This window comes from Serinus canaria, chromosome 10, assembly GCF_022539315.1.
Source record: "Serinus canaria isolate serCan28SL12 chromosome 10, serCan2020, whole genome shotgun sequence".
NCBI lineage: Eukaryota > Metazoa > Chordata > Aves > Passeriformes > Fringillidae > Serinus > Serinus canaria.
The window spans coordinates 1,648,995-1,668,838 of NC_066324.1; the positions used below are offsets into that span (position 1 = coordinate 1,648,995).

Sequence of the window (19,844 nt, forward strand, 5' to 3'; positions counted from 1 at the left end):
GGGATTGGTTCAAGCTGATACATTTTTATAGTGATGCATTTTTATACTCATAAATGTCCTCAAAAGGTGCAGATGTGCAGCCAATAATCATTTTATAACGGGATATGGGATGTGCTAACCTGGCCCAAGCAGGTGCTCACACCCACCCCAATTTCAGACCCTTCCCGAGCCACCCAATGAGATTTAAAATTCACAGAAAGAATAAACAATTCAATGTTGCTCCAAGGTCAAGCTCTAAACTGCAAGTTCCAGTGAGGAATTGTGGGTTCACAAAAGATAAGGGCCAAGAAAATCAGCTTTTTAAACAAAAGATGGATTTAAAGTACAGAAAAGAAGGGGGAAATAGGAATAACATGCATCAAGGCTGCAACACATGGATCACTCTAAATACACAGCCCAAGGTATTTTCTCTTAAAAATTTCTAGAACTGATTCTTTTTTCATCCATTTTTTTTTCTACATAAAATGCTGGGGAAATGATTTTAAGGAAATGTGTTTTGGTTGGAAATTGTAATTTCTCAATCAAAAAGCCTATTTTGTTTTCAAAAAAAAAAAAAAAAAAAAACAAAAAAAAACCCAAAAAATCAAAAAGCCTCTTCTTTTTTTTCAAAGAAAACCTCACTTTTTTCAAGAGTTTCAAATTCACTGCCAGTCTGCCAAGGGGGTGAAGCAAAGCTTGTGACCTTCATTATCTTTTGAGGGCTTGCCTGGAAATTTGATGACAAACAAACGACTCCATCGAGAGGCAAAGTGATTTTAACAGAGAAAATCAGATCGAGCACATTCTGAGCTTAAACTTCTGCTTCACAATTAAGAGATGGAGGCATCACAGCCACCCAGAAAGGCTAAAAAAGCAATTTATTTAATGCACACCTGGGAAAGAGAACTGTAATCTTGGTTTGGCCACTAAAAGCATAATGCAATTTAATTCTCAGCCCTGCTTAAGACCAGTTTGAAGCAACAGCTGAGCTGGAAAAGTTGATTAATTTGAAGCTGTTTCTTTGTCTGGATCTCCGTGTTCCAGCTCTTTTTTCATCTCTGTTTTTTATTTAAAACCCCCCATTTTTCTGCTGTTGTGAAGTATTTATTTTATGCTGTTTCTGAGTGTTCTGGTGACACAGGACAGCCCAAGTCTCTCTAGGATGGTGACTTGAGCCTTTCAGAAGCCACACAATGAGCACACCTCGAGTGGAAAAGCACTTAGCAAATAAATGGGAGCCCTGACAAGAAAATCAGAAAAAAAATACCTGAAAGCGATTAAAGGTCATGGATTTCTCCCTCCCCTTCCCTGAGGTTTGAAAAACACCAGCACCAACCACTTTGTGCTGTTTATATTTTTATTTTAAACCAGCAGAGCCCTTTTATATTTTTATTTTAAACCAGCAGAGCACTTCTCTCCTCAGCAATACCAGGAGCAGTTGGCTCAGAGGGTTTTAGTGGCCAAAACAAGAGTTGAGAAAGTGCTTTAAAACTGAGGCAGGGGAGCTCTCAGGGCTGAAATGGGGGATTGAAAAGGATCCAATGGATCTGATGGGAAATCCACCCTGATTTGCACAGAGAAATCTGTGCAGGAAATCCACTCTGGTTTCTGCAGAGAAATTTTGTGCAGAACAATTTGTGCAGAAAATCCACTCTGGTTTGCTCACTTGGCAGCTCTGAACCCAAACCCTGCCCCAAGTGATGAATCCTCAGCAATGTGCTAAAAAAAAAGGGAATTTAGGGGCTTTAGTGCCCTGGTGTTATTAATCCCAACGTTTTTAGGGTCAGATTTCCATGGGTGTTTAGGAATGCCCACCAACTCCAGCATTCCCAAAACCTGGGTGGTTTGGGGCTGTCAGTGATAAGCAGAGAGCCACAAGCTGTGGGTGAAAAACTGGTTTTTCCCAGTTCCCAGCTGGCTTTTCCCAGTGCCCAACTGGTTTTTCCCAGTGCCCAGCTGGCTTTTCACAATGCCCAGCTGGCTTTTCCCAGTGCCCAGCTGGCTTTTCACAATGCCCAGCTGGCTTTTCCCAATGCCCAGCTGGCTTTTCCCAATGCCATACTGGTTTTTCCCAGTGCCCTACTGGTTTTTCCCAGTGCCCAGCTGGTTTTTCCCAGTGCCCAGCTGGCTTTTTCCCAATGCCCAGCTGGCTTTTCCCAATGCCCAGCTGGCTTTTCCCAATGCCCAGCTGGCTTTTCCCAATGCCCAGCTGGCTTTTCCCAGTGCCTAGCTGGTTTTTCCCAGTGCCTAGCTGGTTTTTCCCAGTGCCCAACTGGCTCTCTTTGTTCCCAGTTGTCACAAGGAGCAAACCCAACACAAATCTATTTTAAAAAACCACTTTTCCACTGTTCCTCCTCCCTCTCAGCACGAAGTAGAGCTGTGCCACGGAATGAAGACAGGGGGTGGGAGGAGAGGGAGATCTGAGGGCTGATTTAGGGTGTGAGGCACTGGGCAGAGCAGGAGTGAGGACAGATAATCCCACTGAAACATTTTCCTGCCCCAGCCCACTTACCGCCATGTAAGCATTTGTTCCAACATACGTCTTGGCTATGGAATTCACCAGCTATCAGACAAAACAGTCTGTTAGAACAATATAAAGATAATGTGGAAATAAAATGGGCAATTATTCCTCGTTTAACCTACAGTCATCATCCCTATCAATCAAGTAAAAATGATGTAAGAAAGGGAAGGGATTTCTCCGCCAAGGCGTTGAAGATGATTAAATCTCGCCCGGGCTGGGGAATGAGGATTCCAATTTCAGCAAGCACTGCATTACAGTTTATGGCAGATAACCTTAAACAATGGTGTTAAACAGGATGCTGCTGGTTTTACACCCCAAACCAGTCTGATATAAACAGTGAGCGAGGAGGAAGCGGGATGGAGCACGCTCGTTTTTCTGTCAGATGTGAATAAAGCCCCAATTCATCCCCTAAACACTGGAGGGACAACAGAGCCTGCCAGCCCATAATACAAGGCTGACCTTCTCTTTGGGCCTTGTGTTTGGCTGAGAGGAAAAGGTGCTGAAATTCAAATCAACAGCACAGCGAGCTCATGGGTCACTAGCAGAGAAGTCCTCCGGGGAGGCCCAAAATGGAAATTAATTAAAATTTGTGCTGCACATTGTCAAAGCCCACCACTATTGTTGCTCCCAATATTAATTTTTATTGTGGGCCAGTTGGGCTCCCCAGACACGTCTCTTGCTCTGCCCTCCCTTTTGTCTGGGCAAAAGGCTCCCAGATCAAAGCTGCATTTCAATGAAGTTTGCTATTCGTAAGTAGTAATTACAATATCAGCAGTTTTTACTGTCATTAAACAATGAACAATCATATTCAGATGGAGGAAAAGAGATTGGAAATGAAAAGGGCTGTCCCAGCAGAGAGGGCACTGCTGTGGGGCTGCCAGGTGATCTGGGCACCAGGAGGGGAATGGGGAGAGATGCAAAGGGGGATTTACCTGGGTGCTGACCCCAAAGTCACAGAGCTTCACCTGGCCCCGCGTGTTCACCAGCATGTTGGAGGGCTTCACATCTGGTGGGGGGAAAACTGCATTATCCACACTGTCCTGGACAAGAAATGCACCATTTATACAGAATATCCTCCACTGGAAGGGAGCCACATCCAAATCCAGCGCCTGGCCTTGCACAGGACAGCCCCAGATACCCAGGGAGCACTGGCGTGGTGGCTTCTGACAGGAAATATTACAAATATCTATTTCAATAGGAAATACTACAAATATCTATTTCAATAGGAAATATTAAAATATCTATTTCAATAGGAAATATTAAAATATCTATTTCAATAGGAAATACTACAAATATCTATTTCAATAGGAAATACTACAAATATCTATTTCAATAGGAAATATTACAAATATCTATTTTCAATAGGAAATATTACAAATATCTATTTCAATAGGAGATATTACAAATATCTATTTCAATAGGAGATATTACCAATATCTATTTCAATAGGAAATATTACCAATACCCTACTTCAATAGGAAATACTACCAATATCTATTTCAATAGGAAATTTTACAAATATCTATTTCAATAGGAAATTTTACAAATATCTATTTCATTAGGAAATATTAAAATATCTATTTCAATAGGAAATACTACAAATATCTATTTCAATAGGAAATACTACAAATATCTATTTCAATAGGAAATATTACCAATATCTATTTCAATAGGAAATATTACCAATATCTATTTCAAATGCAGCGGTATCTAAGTCAGCAGCACAAATAAAATTCCACATATCTATAAAATACACAAAATACATCGTCTCCACACAGATATGAGATGTATTTGCACAGATGACTTTATACAGTACTAAAAATGCACATTATTCAAGCTGCAGGTGACACCAGTCTGGAATCTGGAACCAAGGGCACTGATGGACAGGAAAACAGCTCGCAGGGATTGTGACAAACTGGAAAATCAGCCAGAAAAAAGGATGGAATCACGTAGAGAGAGATGGAATTACTGTATTTGGACAGGGATTCATCCTGAACTGACAGGGATTTGACCAAACTGCAAAATCAGCCTGAAAAAAAGGATGGAATTCCATCAATAGAGCACCAATGTCCACTCCAAGACCCGAGCACCAGTGCAAATGTCCTGATGCTGACTGCCCCTGCTGCCACAGAAGTTGGTGCACTGCTGCAAAATAAAATCAGCTGGGAACAAGCTCAGCATCCAGCCTGGCTCTGGTGCAGGGAGCACTGAACATCTTGGCAGTTCCAGGGATGCCAGTGGGGGAGCAGAACGTGCACGTTAAGCCTGGCTTAGCGTGGGGAGATTAGAGCCTGGCTTTGCCTGATCACTGCCTGCTCCTGCCGGCCTGGATTAAAGGCAGCAGCTTGAATCAGTGCCTGCTCTCCAAGGCAGCGCTGGTTGGGGGCAGATGGATGGAACCCAACTAGAAAAGAACCTAATTTTGTTTATCATGAGGTTTGCCTTGCTTTAGCAGCTGTTTGCTGGTACCACAGGAGCTGCCTTAATTTGTCTCTGCGATGCAGAAACGCAGAACCTCAATTAAGAGGCTGATTAAAGCTCGCCTCCATTTGAGCTAAAAATCCAGATGAAAAACAGGAGCACCCAACAGCTCCTGCAGAGCCCAGGTGGATCAGTACTCTGTAAGTGAGGTATCAACGCTGCTGGCACTGTAATTCCAGCAAATCCTGTCATTTTCCCCCAAAAACCCCAGCCCTGGGCATGCAGGGGCTCAGTCTGTGCTTGCTGATCTCCATCTTGAGGAATTCCACCCACGTGCTGCCCTTTTGATGGAGTTTTGCCTCCTCTGGAGCTGAGTGACTTTGCTAAATCCAAGCAGACGTGCTGAGCACACCAGAGGCTCTCTCCTGAATCCTGAACAAGGTGCAGAATAATCCTGTCTCACCTTCTTCCCAAAGAGATGGAGCCACCTCAGAGCTGGGCTTGGCTGGGGAGCACACAGGGAATGCTGACACCCCAGCATGCCCAGCTGCTCCCAACCTCCAGGGGAAAACTGAGTCTGACCAGCTCTGCTTTTAGCTGCAACAAAAAGGATCCTGAAATCCTCCCTCCCCTCAAAGCTGGAAGGAGGAGAAAATCCTAAAGGGAAGGAAATTGGGAAATTGGGCCCTGGAGGATGGGCAGGGGAGGCTGGGGAGCCTGCAGGGCAGGGGGCAGTGACACAAACCCTGCAGGAGCAAACCCTCCAGCAGAACCAAACCCCACCAAACCAGGGAGCTGGCTCAGGTATTGGCTGTGCTCATTTCCTCAGAAAGGAAAGGAAGTGAGAGCCCTGCAGCAAATATCTGCTGCTGAGAGCAGGGAGACAATCAGCACACCAGCCCCTGCCTCATCACCCACTTCACTTAATGGGTTAAACATTTTTTGGGTTTGGGAAACAAGTGTGCATAAATAATGTTCTGCACCATCTGCTTGTGATTAATATTAGTGTTGAGAAGTGAAAGAATTTAAACAAGAGCCAAAAGGGGTCATTATGCTCCCATTACCAGGGCTTGCTTAATACAAATGATTTCTATGAAGCATCATTATGGGGGATGAACAAGTTCTCCTGGTGAGGGAGCTGCCTGAGTAGTTTCACCTCTCTGCAAACAAACAGGACCTCCAAGCTCTTACTCACCAGTAAATAGAACCATCAGAGGTTCAGCTTTTTGAACACCAAACGTTTCACTCCTTGGTGGCATTGAAAAGCAAACAGATTCATGATTGTGTGAGGGGAAAAAAAGAAAAAAAAACAAAGCCCTGAGATGCTTTAAAAGCTGTCTCTTGACTTCTCCTGGCTTTTAAAAACAGCAAACAGCAACAGGCCGGGTTCAAGGAAGGCAGCAGCGTGGTTTGGCAGAGGCCAGGATTAATTTTTTTTTTTAAATAAGCCTTAAGTGGTCCATGAGTGGGCAAGCTTTACATATAGACATAAAGAAATGCATGGAAATATAGAATGTGAGCCAGCTTCACATACAGACATCAAGAAATGTATGGAAATATGGAATGTGTGCTCAGCTTTACAAGAAATGCATGGAAATATGGAATGTGTCAGCTTCACATACACACATAAAGAGATGCATGGAAATATGGAATGTGAGCTCAGCTTCACATACAGACATAAAGAAATGCATGGAAATATAGAATGTGTGCTCAGCTTCACATACAGACATCAATAAATGTATGGAAATATGGAATGTGAGCTCAGCTTCACATACAGACATAAAGAAATGCATGGAAATATGGAATGTGAGCTCAGCTTTACATACAGACATCAATAAATGCATGGAAACCCAGAATGTGAGCTCAGCTTTACAAGAAATGCATGGAAATATGGAATGTGAGCTCAGCTTCACATACAGACATCAATAAATGCATGGAAACCCAGAATGTGAGCTCAGCTTCCCATACAGACATAAAGAGATGCATGGAAATATAGAATGTGAGCTCAGCTTTACAAGAAATGCATGGAAATACAGAATGTGAGCTCAGCTTTACACAGAGAGATCAATATATGCATGGAAACCCAGAATCCTGGGATGCTTGGGTGGGAGGGGACCCTAAAGCTCATCCTGTCCCCCTGCCATGGGCAGGGACAGCTTCCACTGCCCCAGGCTGGTAAATCCCCAAGCACCCCTGGGTTTGTCTGTGCTCCACTGCTCCCTAATGCTGATTACATCCCCAGGAACAAACCAGGAAAGGGGGCAAGACCCAAACTGCAGCTCTGGACAGCTCTGGTGAAATCCTCAGCCAACACCAGGTGGTTTTACCTTTAACCAAAGCTTTGGCCAAATTCTGCCTGCCCTGAGGTGTGGCTTGCTCACCGTGAGCCTTTCCAAAAGCCTGGATTTAATGGCCTTCAAGGTTTTATCCCTTTAATCTTTCCATGATTCCATGGCTTGTGAAAAGCAAATGGAAATTCTATCTATGGTGTTCTGACACCATAATAACAGCAATAACATGATTATTGTTTAATAATAACAATAGTGATGGTGAGAAGCTGGGAATGCTCCTCCAGTGCCTGTCCCTCCCAGCCAGAACAAAGAGGAGTGGAACATCCTTGGATTTCTGATATCCTGGGGGAAAGGAGATGGTCTGAGTGAGGCACAGACCTCCTCCTGCCACAGAGCACATCTCCAGGTCCTCAGCTCTCCCTCTTCTCAAACCAGCTCCAGAACTCCCACCTAAACCCTAACCAGGAACTGAGGGGCCCAAAGCACGAAATAAAGAAATATTTGTAATAAATCAATATAACCAGCCCCACCAGTCAGAGAGCCAAGTCACCAATGCAGCTCAGTACAATTAAACACAAGTGGGTAACACTGATTTCCTGCAATTCCTTTCAGAAGCAGGTGTGAACAAAGCAAACCACAGCAGATAAAATGCACACAGTCTATACTTATTCTTGAACTTAACAGATTCTGGTTTGTCTTTAGACAAACTTTGACTTTGTACATGATTAGACTTGTTTAATTGCTAATTCCGTTTTAAATCTAAGTTAATTTCTCATTACCCTTCCATTTCTACTTCTCATCCTGTGGGGAAAAGAGCACACTTATCATTGGGACATTCTCACATCTTCCAAGGCTCGGTGGAGGTGTTAATCTTATGTTTATGTTTGATGTGGGTGTGATGACTCCAGCTCGGGTTTATTAATATGCACGGCTATCACCTCATTAGTTGTGAGCTTTGTTTTGAAGTGGAGCTGCAATATTGCCTGAGCTGTCTGATCTGCACTAAAAGACTTGCTCATTGTTTGCTTCCTTCTCCTCAATCCCCTGCTCCAGCCCTTCCCTGGAAATTCCCGACTCCTGCTCTGCCCTGCCCTGCGTGGCACAGCAGGAAAACCAGGAGCCAGAGCTCCTCCTTTCAGCTCTGAGCATCAAGGCCAGGAGAAGCTGAAGGAGATCAGCTGGAGGAGCACCCACCTGGCTGCCACTGCCTCCCTCTGTCCCCTGAACAGACAGAAATTCCATTTGCAGGGCGGGATGGGAAGAGCAGCAATCACCCACAGCAGGCACAGGGAGCAGCAGATGGAGAGAAGGGGAAGGGAGGAGGAGGAGGTGGAGGAGGTCACCAAGAGATTTTCTTGGTTTCTGGCCCTTTGCAAGAGGGCAGATCATTCCATCCCTTGTCCTGATGGTTTCCAGCAGCCCAGCCAGGGCAGGGGAGTTCAAGGTGCCCTGAGGGGCTCCTTCCTCAGGAGGGACCTGGGTTAGTGCTCCCAGATGAGGGAATGGATGTGGGAATACACAGCCACCTCCAGACTCCTTGGAAACACTCAAAACTGAATGACTTTCTCTTTTTTCCCTATTATTTTGGAAGCCTGGTGTAGGGGGAATGTGCTTCTCTGTTCTTTAAACAACCTTTCCCACATTGTTTCTTGAAGTTTCAGTGGATCTGAATTAATGTTTCCAAATAGACACATTTTAAACAAAATTTAACAGTAAAAAGCAAGGAATAAATGAGAAATTTAAAAAACCCCACCCCAAATTAGCTGCAGGAAGGGGAACAGACAGCAAAACCCCCAAAGTGACTGGTGCCCAAGCAGGTTTAAAGCCTTGCCCTGTCCCTGGCCATGGCAGGGGACATGATTTCACAGGTCTGAGCCTCCAGCAACACCTGGGGCTGTCCCCTGAGCTCTCTGAAGCACCCCAGACCATCCAGTGCCTGTTTCTGTTCCCACTCCATCCAACATCTCATTCCCAGCTGGCTTTTCCCACCTGTTTGCAGCCCTAAGCTTCTGGATCCCTGTAGAACTCACTCCTCTCCTCAGAGCTTCCTCCTCAGGGGAGGAGGGAGGGCAAGGAAAGAGCCATAAAAATGTTTTACAAGGAGGAGGGCAAGGTTAATGAGTGAGACTCATTCTGCATCACCCACTGCACTCCAAGCAGATGTTTGCTTGGCCTTTGGAGAAAGTGGAGTTAAAATTTCACTGGAGAACACAGAACAGCTGCCACTCACCTCTGTGTAAAATCTTCAGGCTCCACAAATAGGTCAGGCCTTTCACAACCTGTAGGTGAAAGAAAGAAAAAAACCAAAAATCACATTTTAGGGATTCCTGATAGGAAAAATTCCCCATTTCAGCTGGGGGGGGGGGGATCAGAGAAGTCAGGAGTGAGGGCAGGAGCAGGAAAAGGGGAGCCCCAGCTCCCTCCCAGGTGAGCCCCTGCTGAAAACCTGCAGCAGGGCCTTTCTTGGTGCACAAATTAACAACACACACATGAATTTGGTGCCAGGAGCTGAGAGCTGAACTCAGCTGAGCTCCCACTGAATCCCTCAGGGCACCCTGAACTCCCCTGCCCTGGCTGGGCTGCTGGAAACCATCAGGACAAGGGATGGAATGATCTGCCCTCTTGCAGAGGGCCAGGAACCAAGAAAATCTCCTGGTGACCTCCTCCACCTCATCTACCCTTCCCTTCCCTTCCCTCTGTGCCTGCTCCTTCACTTTAATTTACTCAGTGCAAATGTGGAACTTCCCCTCTTGAGCTGGGAAAATTCCCTCGTTCTCCTCTCACGTTGGACCAAACACAGGAACACAAATCCTGCTGCATCTCCCAGCAGGGAAATTACAGCTCCTAGAAGGAAACACAGCTCCTAAAACCACACACAACTCCTAAAACACAATTCCTAAAACCAAACACAACTCCTAAGAGTAAACACAACTGCCAAAACCAAACACAACTCCTAAGAGTAAATACAGCTCCTAAGAGTAAATACAGCTCCCAAACCTGGGCAGGGCTCAAAATTTGCTCCTTCCACCACCAAAGCTGCTAAAGACAAACTCCAAACCCAGCTACAGAACTCTAACAGCACAAAATCCCAGCCACAAAAATCCAGCCCCAAAACCCCCAGCCCCAAAACCCCGCTCCAAAAACCTCAGCCCCAAAACCCCAGCCCCCAAAACCCCAGCCCCAAAAACCCCAGCCCCCAAAATCCCAGCCACAAAAATCCCAGCCACAAAAATTCCAGCCCCAAAACCCCAGCCCCAAAAACCCCAGCCCCCAAAACCCCAGCCTGAGCTCCCCAGCCATCCCTGCTGTCTCTTTTCAACCCTCCCCCCCTCTCTGAGGTGAAGTTTAATTCCATTTCCAAGAGGTTTTCCTCCTGGCTCTCCAGAACAATGAAGCATTTCTGACACTGTCCGAGCTGTGTGAGTTCTGCAGTCAAGACAATTCATCTCCTGGGCTCTGAGCAACCCAAAATGAAATTATTTACGTTGCAGTGATGGAGCAGAAGTGCTAAAAATGGCACAGAGGGAAAGCAGAGAGCACAGTCATTTTCTGCCTTCCTCCTGGACCAGAAACTCTTCCAAAAGTTAAATTTATTCTGTAAGAAAAAAATTATTTTGGTGGAACCAGAATCTTTTAGTAAAGCAAATCATGATGGTGGAGCCCAAAGAAATTGTTCCAGGAGATAATTCCTCCCTTAAACTCTCTCCAAACTCCAACACCTCCTGCCTTCAGATGCTTTTTACCTTTAACCAAAGCTCTGGCCAAATTCTGCCTGCCCAGAGGTGTGGCTTGCTCACCTCAAGCCTTTTAAAAAGCTTGGATTTAATGGTCTTAAAGGGCTTTTTCCAACCTTAATCCTTCTGTGATTCCATGGCTTGTGAAAAGCAAATGGAAATTTTATCCACAGCGTTTTGACAGCAGCAATGACATTAAAAGAATATTATTTAATAACAAATAACAAAAATAGAAATATAAATTATTATAAATGTAAATATACATACAAGTATAAATGTAAATTGTAATCTAGCAAAGCAAAATTAAATGGAGGAGATGCAACATTTCAAACCTCCTCCCATGGCCAAAGGGATTTTCAGACCAGTAAACTCTTTGATAATTAAAAATGTATTTAGACTATTGAAAATCTTTAAAAGCACAGAAAATTTAGTTTAAAGCAAGCATCAATTTAAGAAAAAAGGGAACCATTTCTCAGGAAACAACCCAACAGCCGTGAGTTCCTAAACATCTTCATCATGGAGCACGTCTGGGTAAGCAGGGAGGGAGCCATGGAATGAACCAAACTCTCCCTTCAGACTCTCGGGGTGTACAGAGGAATAAAAAAGGAGTTCTTCCCTTCATCCTGGGCTGTAAATCTGCTCCCAGGAGCCCCCCAGATGGCTCAGCTCGTGATTCACTCCCCTCACATTTAGGGAAGGACTCTCCAGCATTAAATATGATTCTGGAACTGGAGGGGAGAATCTTTGGATTGCAGCCAGAGCAGGAATTATTGGCATTCAGTGAAGGAGCTTTTCCAACAATGCCTTGACAAAGCCTTGACACAAAAAGTGCCTCCACCTGCTGTCAATCTCTCTCTCTGCTGACAGTTCAAGTGCACATCCTTTCAGGGAGAGCTTCCATCAGCAGCACAGAGCACAATGTCACTGCTCCAGCAGGGAGGGAAAACAAACGGGTGAGGAGGCACCGGGGCTGTGACAGCCCAGCCCAGCCCAGGAGAGGCCACAGCCCCGCTCTGGGCTCCCAAAATCTGCTCTTCCCTGAGGGAACACTCCAGAATCTGCTCTTCCCTGAGGGAACCCTCCAGCCCAGCCCAGGAGAGGCCATAGCCCCACTCTGGGCTCCCAGAATCTGCTCTTCCCTGAGGGAACACTCCAGAATCTGCTCTTCCCTGAGGGAACACTCCAGAATCTGCTCCTCCCTGAGGGAACACTCCAGAATCTGCTCCTCCCTGAGGGAACCCTCCAGAATCTGCTCTTCCCTGAGGGAACACTCCAGAATCTGCTCCTCCCTGAGGGAACACTCCAGAATCTGCTCCTCCCTGAGGGAACACTCCAGAATCTGCTCCTCCCTGAGGGAACACTCCAGAATCTGCTCTTCCCTGAGGGAACACTCCAGAATCTGCTCTTCCCTGAGGGAACACTCCAGAATCTGCTCTTCCCTGAGGGAACACTCCAGCCCAGCCCAGCCCAGGGTAGGCCACAGCCCCGCTCTGAGCTCCCAAAATCTGCTCCTCCCTGAGGGAACCCTCCAGAATCTGCTCCTCCCTGAGGGAACACTCCAGCCCTCCACGGCAATAGGAACAGGAGGAAGGAGAGAGACTGAGGGGATTTGCCCTTTCATGCCTCCCAAAGGGAGGGCAGAGATCCCTCCACATCTCCTGAGAGCTCTGGGATTGTCCAGCCTGGAGAAAAGCAGCTCCAGGGTGACCCAGCTGTGACCCTGCAGTGCCTGAAGGAACCAAACCCAGAGATGGAGAGAGACAACTCCCCAGGGATGGAGGGACAGGGAAGGGGAATGGCTCCAAACTGGGCTGGCTGGGACACTGGGAAGGAGGAATTGTTCCCTGGCAGGGTGGGCAGGCCCTGGCACAGTGCCCAGAGCAGCTGGGGCTGCCCCTGGATCCCTGGAATGCCCAAGGCCAGGCTGGACAGGGAGCCATTCCCTGGGTCCTGTCCCCCATCCCAGTGCCTCTGCAGCTCTCCTGGAGCCCTTCAGGCCCTGCAGGGGCTCTGGAATTGCCCCCATCCATGCCAAGGCTGGCTGAGAAGGCAGAAGAGGAGCAGGACAAACCCAGGGGTGCCCATTCAGGCTGGCAAAGCCCCCCCAGACCAAGGAGCCCAAGGGCAGAAGCCCCAAAGCTGGAGCCAGAGGAGTGCTGGGGTGCAGGGGATGCCTGCATGTGCTGCATCCTTCCCCTCTGGAAGTGGCTCCCCTTTAAACCCTGCACCAAGTGCCACTCCCAGATGGACAGGGCACACTTGTCAGCAAGCAGCTTCCATGGACTCATGCACTGGTCTTGGGAGAATAAAAATAAATTAATGTGGACATGGGGATGGAAAAAAGAAGAACCCTGGGGGAAAGAAATGATGGAAGCTGCAGGTTTTGTCTCCAAAATCCAGCCATGAGCTGCAGCTTTTGTCTGTCTGTCTGTCCTCCTCCAGGCAGCCCAGGACCTGGGTAATCCCCAGGTGTGACTCAGCACAAAGGTGCCCCAGCCCCCCAAAAGGCTCTGCTGCCCCTCAGACACAGCCTGGGGAGGCTCCAAGGAGCCCCTGAGCAATTCCAGGGAAAACAAAAGGCTCCTGCTGCCCCCTTCCAACAGCTCCCTGTGCCAAGAGCAGCACCAGAGCCCAGGAGCTGCCAGGGCTGGCTCAGCCCCAGGGCTCCCCTCCTGCCCCCAGAGAGGGGGAAGCTTCCCTTCTCTGAAACCCCTTTGTTCCCTCCCTCCTGAGCCCTGCTCTGCACTGGGAACTGCAGGCAGGAAATAAAAACTGGGACAAGTGAAATACCCACCTCAGGGAGTCAGGCAATAGGAAAGGAAACAACCAGGAAAAGGGAGATATTCATGTCAGAGAGTGAGGCTGTCAGGCAGGAAATAGGAAAGGAAATAACCAGGAAAAGCGAGATATTCATGTCAGGGAGGAGTCAGGCTCACAGGCAGGAAATAAAAACCAGGAAAAGTGAGATATCCACCTCAGGGAATGAGGCTCTCAGGCAGGAAATAGGAAATAAAACAACCAGGAAAAGCAAAATATCCACCTCAGGGAGACAAGCTCACGAGCAGGAAATAGGAAATGAAATTGCCAGGAAAAGTGAGATCTGCATGTCAGGGAGTGAGGTAGGAAATGAAATAACCAGGAAAAGTGAAATACCCACCTCAGGGAGTCAGGCTCCCAGGCAGAAAATAGGAAATGAAACAACCAGGAAAAGTGAGATCTGCATGTCAGGGAGTGAGGCTCATGAGCAGGAAATAGGAAATGAAAGGACCAGGAGAAGTGAGATCTGCATGTCAGGGAGCCAGGCTGACTGACCAGGGCCAAACTGAGCCTGGGGATGAAACCCCAGCTATGGAGAGCCCAAAGGTGGGGCTGGAGAGCAGCACTGGGGGAGAGGAGAACAGGAGGGGAGCTGTGGAATGGCAGGGGGAGGATGGGGGAGAGGAACCCCCAGGGGTGATGGTGAAACCCCCAGCAAGAGCAGGAGCAGGAATGAGCAGCTGAGGGAATGCTGGGAGACCATCCCAGCTGATCAAACCATCCTCATCCTCCTCCTCAGGGAAATGGGGACACTGTGAGCCACTCCCCAGCCAGAGGGGAGAGGGGATGAAAGATTCTGCCTGTGAGCTGAGGTGAAAAGCTCTCCAAGTGCAGGAGGAGCTGCCAGGCACATAATGAGCAGGTTTGAAGCTGCTCAGAGGAAGCAGCATCAGAGAGGGATGCTCATCACCCTGGGCAGGCCACACAAATGAGGAGGAAAGGAGAGCTGTGAATTACAATGAACAGAGACTAAATAGCTGCCTGTGCTGGATTAAAGGATTTAAATTGTCAGCTTGATGTATAATGAATGTGAAAAGCCAGCACTTAATTAAATGGCACATGATAGAATAACTTTGTGATGCTTTAAACTGCTGAAGTTATCAAAGTGTTCCTGAGATTTGGCAATTGTTGTGCAGTATCTCCCTGCCTGGTGAGATCCACTGAGACCTGGCCATTACCCTCTGCTCAGCTCTGGGGGAAGATGGATTTTTTTTTGAACTTTTGAGTTTTCTGTTGGTCTGTAATTTGAGTTTTCAATCATGGCCAGTGAGTTTTCAGCAGCTGAAGGCTGCAGAGCCCCAAGGATGAGCTGCCAGGGCCTTTAAGGCTCCCACTGCCAACACCTCAAGACCAAACCCAGGAGATCTGAGGGTCCTTCAGGCAGCACAGCCTCCCCACCCCAAAACCGACCCCAATTAACCCTTCCCTGGGGTGGGAGGGCTGAGAGACCAGCCTGGGGCAGCTCTGCCTTGTGCCAAGGGAAACACTTCATCCTCCTTGAGCAGGACAATCTGCTCTGCCTCTGCACTGTGGGGGCAGGAACCAACCCAGCCCTCCGAGCTGGCAAGGAAAACCCACAGAGCAACCAAAGAGAGAGGGCTGGAACTCCAGGACAGGGAGAGCCAGGATGGAAATCACCCCCTCAGAGACAAAGGACCCTCAGAGGACCCTGAGCCACCTCCTGAGGGCACCACGGGGAGCAGAGGGGCTCAAGGGGCTGAGTAAAGCAATAATCCAATAACTCAAGGTGAATAGAAGCACTTCTCCATCCTGAGGGGAGGAAATGCTGACAGCAAGGGATGTGGCCACACAGACTTCCAGCAAATTCCTCTGTTTCCTCATCCCAATCCACGTCCCATCCTTTCCCATTGAGTCACAGAATCAGGCAATGGGTTGGGAGGGACCTCAAACCCCCCCAGAGCCAGCCCTGCCATGGCAGGGACACCTCCCACTGCCCCAGGTGCTCCAAACCCTGCCCAGCCTGGCCTGGGACACTCCAGGGATCCAGGGGCAGCCCCAGCTGCTCTGAGAATTCCAGCCCAGCCAGGAATTCCTTCCCAAAATCCATCTCAATCTCCATTTTCCAACCTGAAGCCATTCCCTGAGTGCTGTCCCTCCACCCTTGTCCCCTGTCCCTCTCCTTGGAGCCCTCTCCTGCAGGCTGGAGCACCCCAGCTCCCACCTTTCCCTCCCAGCAGTCCCATCCCCCACCCCACACTCCCAGATGTGCTGCTCATTCCCATCCCCCACTCCCAGATGTGCTGCTCATTCCCATCCCCCATTCCCAGATGTGCTGCTCATTCCCACCCCCACTCCCAGATGTGCTGCTCATTCCCATCCCCCAATCCCAGATGTGCTGCTCATTCCCATCCCCATCCCACAATCCCAGATGTGCTGCTCATTCCCATCCCCCACCCCACAATCCCAGATGTGCTGCTCATTCCCATCCCCCACTCCCAGATGTGCTGCTCATTCCCATCCCCCATTCCCAGATGTGCTGCTCATTCCCAAGGCAGCTTTCCCTCCCTCCTGAGCCCCGGGGATGGTTGGAGGAGCAGGAGAGAGGAAGGACCCTCCTCCCCCAGGGACCCTGGAGCTGCCCCAGCCCCCCAGGCCCACCCCCACCCCATTTCCCACCCCCACAGGGCAGAACTGACAGACACAAAGCCAAAAATGACTCACAGCCACCGCTATCCTTCCGAGGACGTGCTCTGGAATTTTCCTGTACACATCCAGGGACCCCCCTGCAGGGACAAACAGCACGTGCTCAGCCTCTGCCTGATCAAAGTGCCCCAGATTTGAAGCCCCAGGGGTTTCTAGGCCTTGGTTATTAATGAAATCACCCTCAGTGATGGAGCAATGGCTGTGGCAGAAATACCTGACCCTAAAACCCTCCCAAACTCTGCAGAAACACCAAGCAGCACTCAGGGAGCTCTCACCACAGCCCTGGCTCCTCCTGTAGCACTGACACTCAGAAAACAGCAGAGACAGAACCTTAGAAAACCCTCCAGCCATAAATGTCAACGTTAAAGAACTCCAAACTGCGTGGAGAAATGTCTTGGGGATAACAAAATCATCCCAAAAAGCAGATTTCAGGCCAAAGTATCCCAGCTCCTGTCCCCTCAAAGCTGCTGCTACCATTCTGTGGTATCCAGTATTTACACTCATGATTCAAGGGATAGAAATATCCAATTAAATGGATATAAATAGCCACTGAAATGACAGAAATATCCAATTAAATGGACATAAATAGCCATTGAAATGGACAGAAATATCCATTTTATATCCACGATTAAAGCCATCTCCTCCTGGAGGGTTTGTCCGTGTCCACACCAATTCCTGAAATAAAATTCCTGGGGAAGCAGCTGAAGCTTTCCCAGTAAACCAGAATGGGAAAGAAGCTGGCACAGCTCTGTCAGCATCCCCCATTCATGGGGACGTGGAATTCCCCCTAAATCCCTACAGACCTTCCCAAGGGATTGGGAATCCTCCCTTCTGTCCTGCAAAAAAATCCTCAGCACCAAACCAGAGTCCAAAATGAAATACAAATTCTTCGGGCAAGGAAATAAACTGAAAACTGAGAATAAAAAATCTGGCAAAGTGCTGCCCCAGGGCACTGTCCCTGAATATCCCAAATTGCCCAGGAAAGGGCTGGGAGGGCTCTGGAATTCCAGGCTGTGGGGTCAGGGATGGTTCTGGGGTGAGGATTCACGTGGGGAGGAACGAGGGGACTCCAGAAGGAACTCGGCAGCGAGCTGGGAAACAGCTGGGCTGGAAAATAACTCCTTGCCTGGTAATTAGGAGAGCATTTCCACTGCAAACAGCCAGGACATTGGGTTAATAGATTTCTTGAAAGGAAAAGCTGTTTTGGCTATCAGAGCACTCCAAGTGAGGAACAGCTGTTTTGTCAGCGAGGACAGATTGCACGGGAGGCTCCAACACCAACCCACAAATTAAGGCTGCCTTCATTCCTCTTCTGTTTACACTTTCCAGAAAAGTAAGGGAAGTTCCACGCAGGGAAAATGCAGAATGTCCCCCCACCCCCAATTCCAGCCTGCTCTGGTTCTTTAACTACCTGCAATGTTATTAACACTCCACATTCTCCACTCTCACTGCTGCATTTCGTTCTAGCAAAAAAGAATTCTCTCCTTTAATTACTTGGCAATCAAAAGCAAAGTGGATCCACTACTCACCATCCATGAACTCTGTGCACAACGAAATCCTGTTTTCCACAAAAAAAGCACCATAAAATCCTATGATATACGAGGAGTCACACTGGGAAAAGAGAGAAAGAAGCCACGAGGCTGTTTTAAAACCTGCTGTAAGAAAACTGAGGCAAAGAGAATTCCAGTGGTGAAACCCACACACCTTGTAAAGAATTTCTAACTCTGACATGATCTGCTTCTGGAGCTCCAGTGTTATGTCCAAGGGTATGACCTGGAAGACAGAAACACACAGAGCTCATGTAAAAGGGAAGAGAATAATTCAAAATAAAAATCCTGGAGAGCCACGGAATAATGATCATTGTGGGGTATAACAAGGAGGAGAGGAATAGGTGGAAAGAATATTTTAACAGGAAGGAAGTTTTGTCACCATCCCAAGTGCCCAGCAGGGCCAAAGCACCAGGGACTGCACCTCCTGCAATCCTGAATTCCCAGGGTTTTCCAGGGCAGACCCTCTGGACAAGGCACTGAAACTCAAACTCAGAATTCCTTGCCCCAGCTCTCTGAAGACCTGAACACTCAATTGTCAGCTCAGCTTTACAAACCCAGCTGGCCCCAGTCTGCTTCCCTGCTCCACACTTGAGGCTGGAGGGAAGCAGGGCTCAGTTTCCAGAGGCAGCAGGACAGACAGCCCAGGACAGAGCTGACAGAGCACAGCACAGGCAGCACCAAGCCCTGGCTCCAGGAGAAGCCCAGGGCTGCTCCAGGGCTGGTTCCAGAAGCTGCCACTGAGCTGAACTGGAGTGCAGGGCTGCAGGAAACATTCACACACTGCTCCAGGTCAATAATCACTGGCCAACAATGTTCACTGACACCTTTCCAGCCTGAAAACCCCAGAAATTCATGGGCTGGGATCTTTGAATTTCACCAAATTCCATCCTGGCACTGGTGGCAAACCAAACTTTTATCTGGCTCACTTCTAACCCCAGCCAGGAATTCCTCTGACCCCAAAGCCATCCCTGGCATCCCAAAGCCAGGCCTAGAATGAGGAAAGGCCTGGGGCTCATTTGCATTAGCCCTAATTACAAAACCCCCAGTAATGAGGATAACTGGGAAAGCAGAGCTTTCCCATTTCCAGGTGGTCAGGTCACAGACAGAGGAATTACAGGATTATTTCACCCCAAAATTAATTAGGGGAGGTCAGCCTCACTTCCTCTGCAGAATTATTTCACTGTTTTCTTCCAGTGTGGTTTGTGTGCCCCCACCTCATGCCAAGGCTGGAGGAAATTTCTTTATTCACAGCACAAAAAGAGGGAAAAAATATTTCTATCTCAGGCCCAGGGAAAAGGGTGAACTTTGGAGCTGAGCTGGGGAGGGATGCTGGACCAGAAGGACTTTCCAAAAATGAATTTAAATGACATGCAAGTCCACTGGGAAGCTCTCTGACCTTCCTGGCCAAGCTGCATCTCCCCAGTGAAGTTTTGCCCAAAACTCAGCGATTCTGGAGCCCCACTGGTGGCCAGGGAGAAGTTTGGAGAGAGGAACCCACCTGAGCCTGTGCTCCCCAGCAGGCTGAGCTGCCAGGGGGAGCCACAGCTGAGGGGCTGAATTACCATTTACTCCATTTATAATTTATTCAATTTATAATCTATTCAATTTACAATTTTCTCCATTTACAACTGACTCCCTGGAATGAGGGAGAGGCCATGGAAATTTCCAGAACAAGCCCACCTGGGCTGCCCCAGGTGCTTCCCTCCATTTCTTGCTCCACTCAAGGGAGGCAGAGCAAAGAGCCCAGGTCACACTCAGAAATTCTGATTTCATTGAATTCACACTTTGTTGTCTTCTGCAGCTCCAGGGAGATTGTGGGCAGGGAGAACAAATAATAAAGGTAATAATGATAATTAAATAAAATTCA

General features: G+C 48.0%; 1 protein-coding gene across 6 annotated transcripts in view; it reads right to left on the reverse strand.

The window, feature by feature from the left end:
- Window positions 1–19,844, reverse strand: part of MAP2K5 (mitogen-activated protein kinase kinase 5) — a 117,882-nt gene that overhangs the window by 57,224 nt on the left and 40,814 nt on the right. For all 6 annotated transcript variants that reach the window (XR_007778376.1, XM_050978253.1, XM_030228224.2 and 3 more), the window contains exons 10-15: window positions 18,132–18,200; window positions 17,957–18,038; window positions 16,446–16,507; window positions 9,443–9,491; window positions 3,433–3,506; window positions 2,492–2,542 (exon numbers count right to left, since the gene is read on the reverse strand). Coding sequence is in view for 5 of the 6 variants with exons in the window: in XM_050978253.1 (XP_050834210.1) it covers window positions 2,492–2,542; window positions 3,433–3,506; window positions 9,443–9,491; window positions 16,446–16,507; window positions 17,957–18,038; window positions 18,132–18,200 (387 nt within the window). In the remaining variant the exon portion in view is untranslated. The remainder of the gene's footprint in view (window positions 1–2,491; window positions 2,543–3,432; window positions 3,507–9,442; window positions 9,492–16,445; window positions 16,508–17,956; window positions 18,039–18,131; window positions 18,201–19,844) is intronic.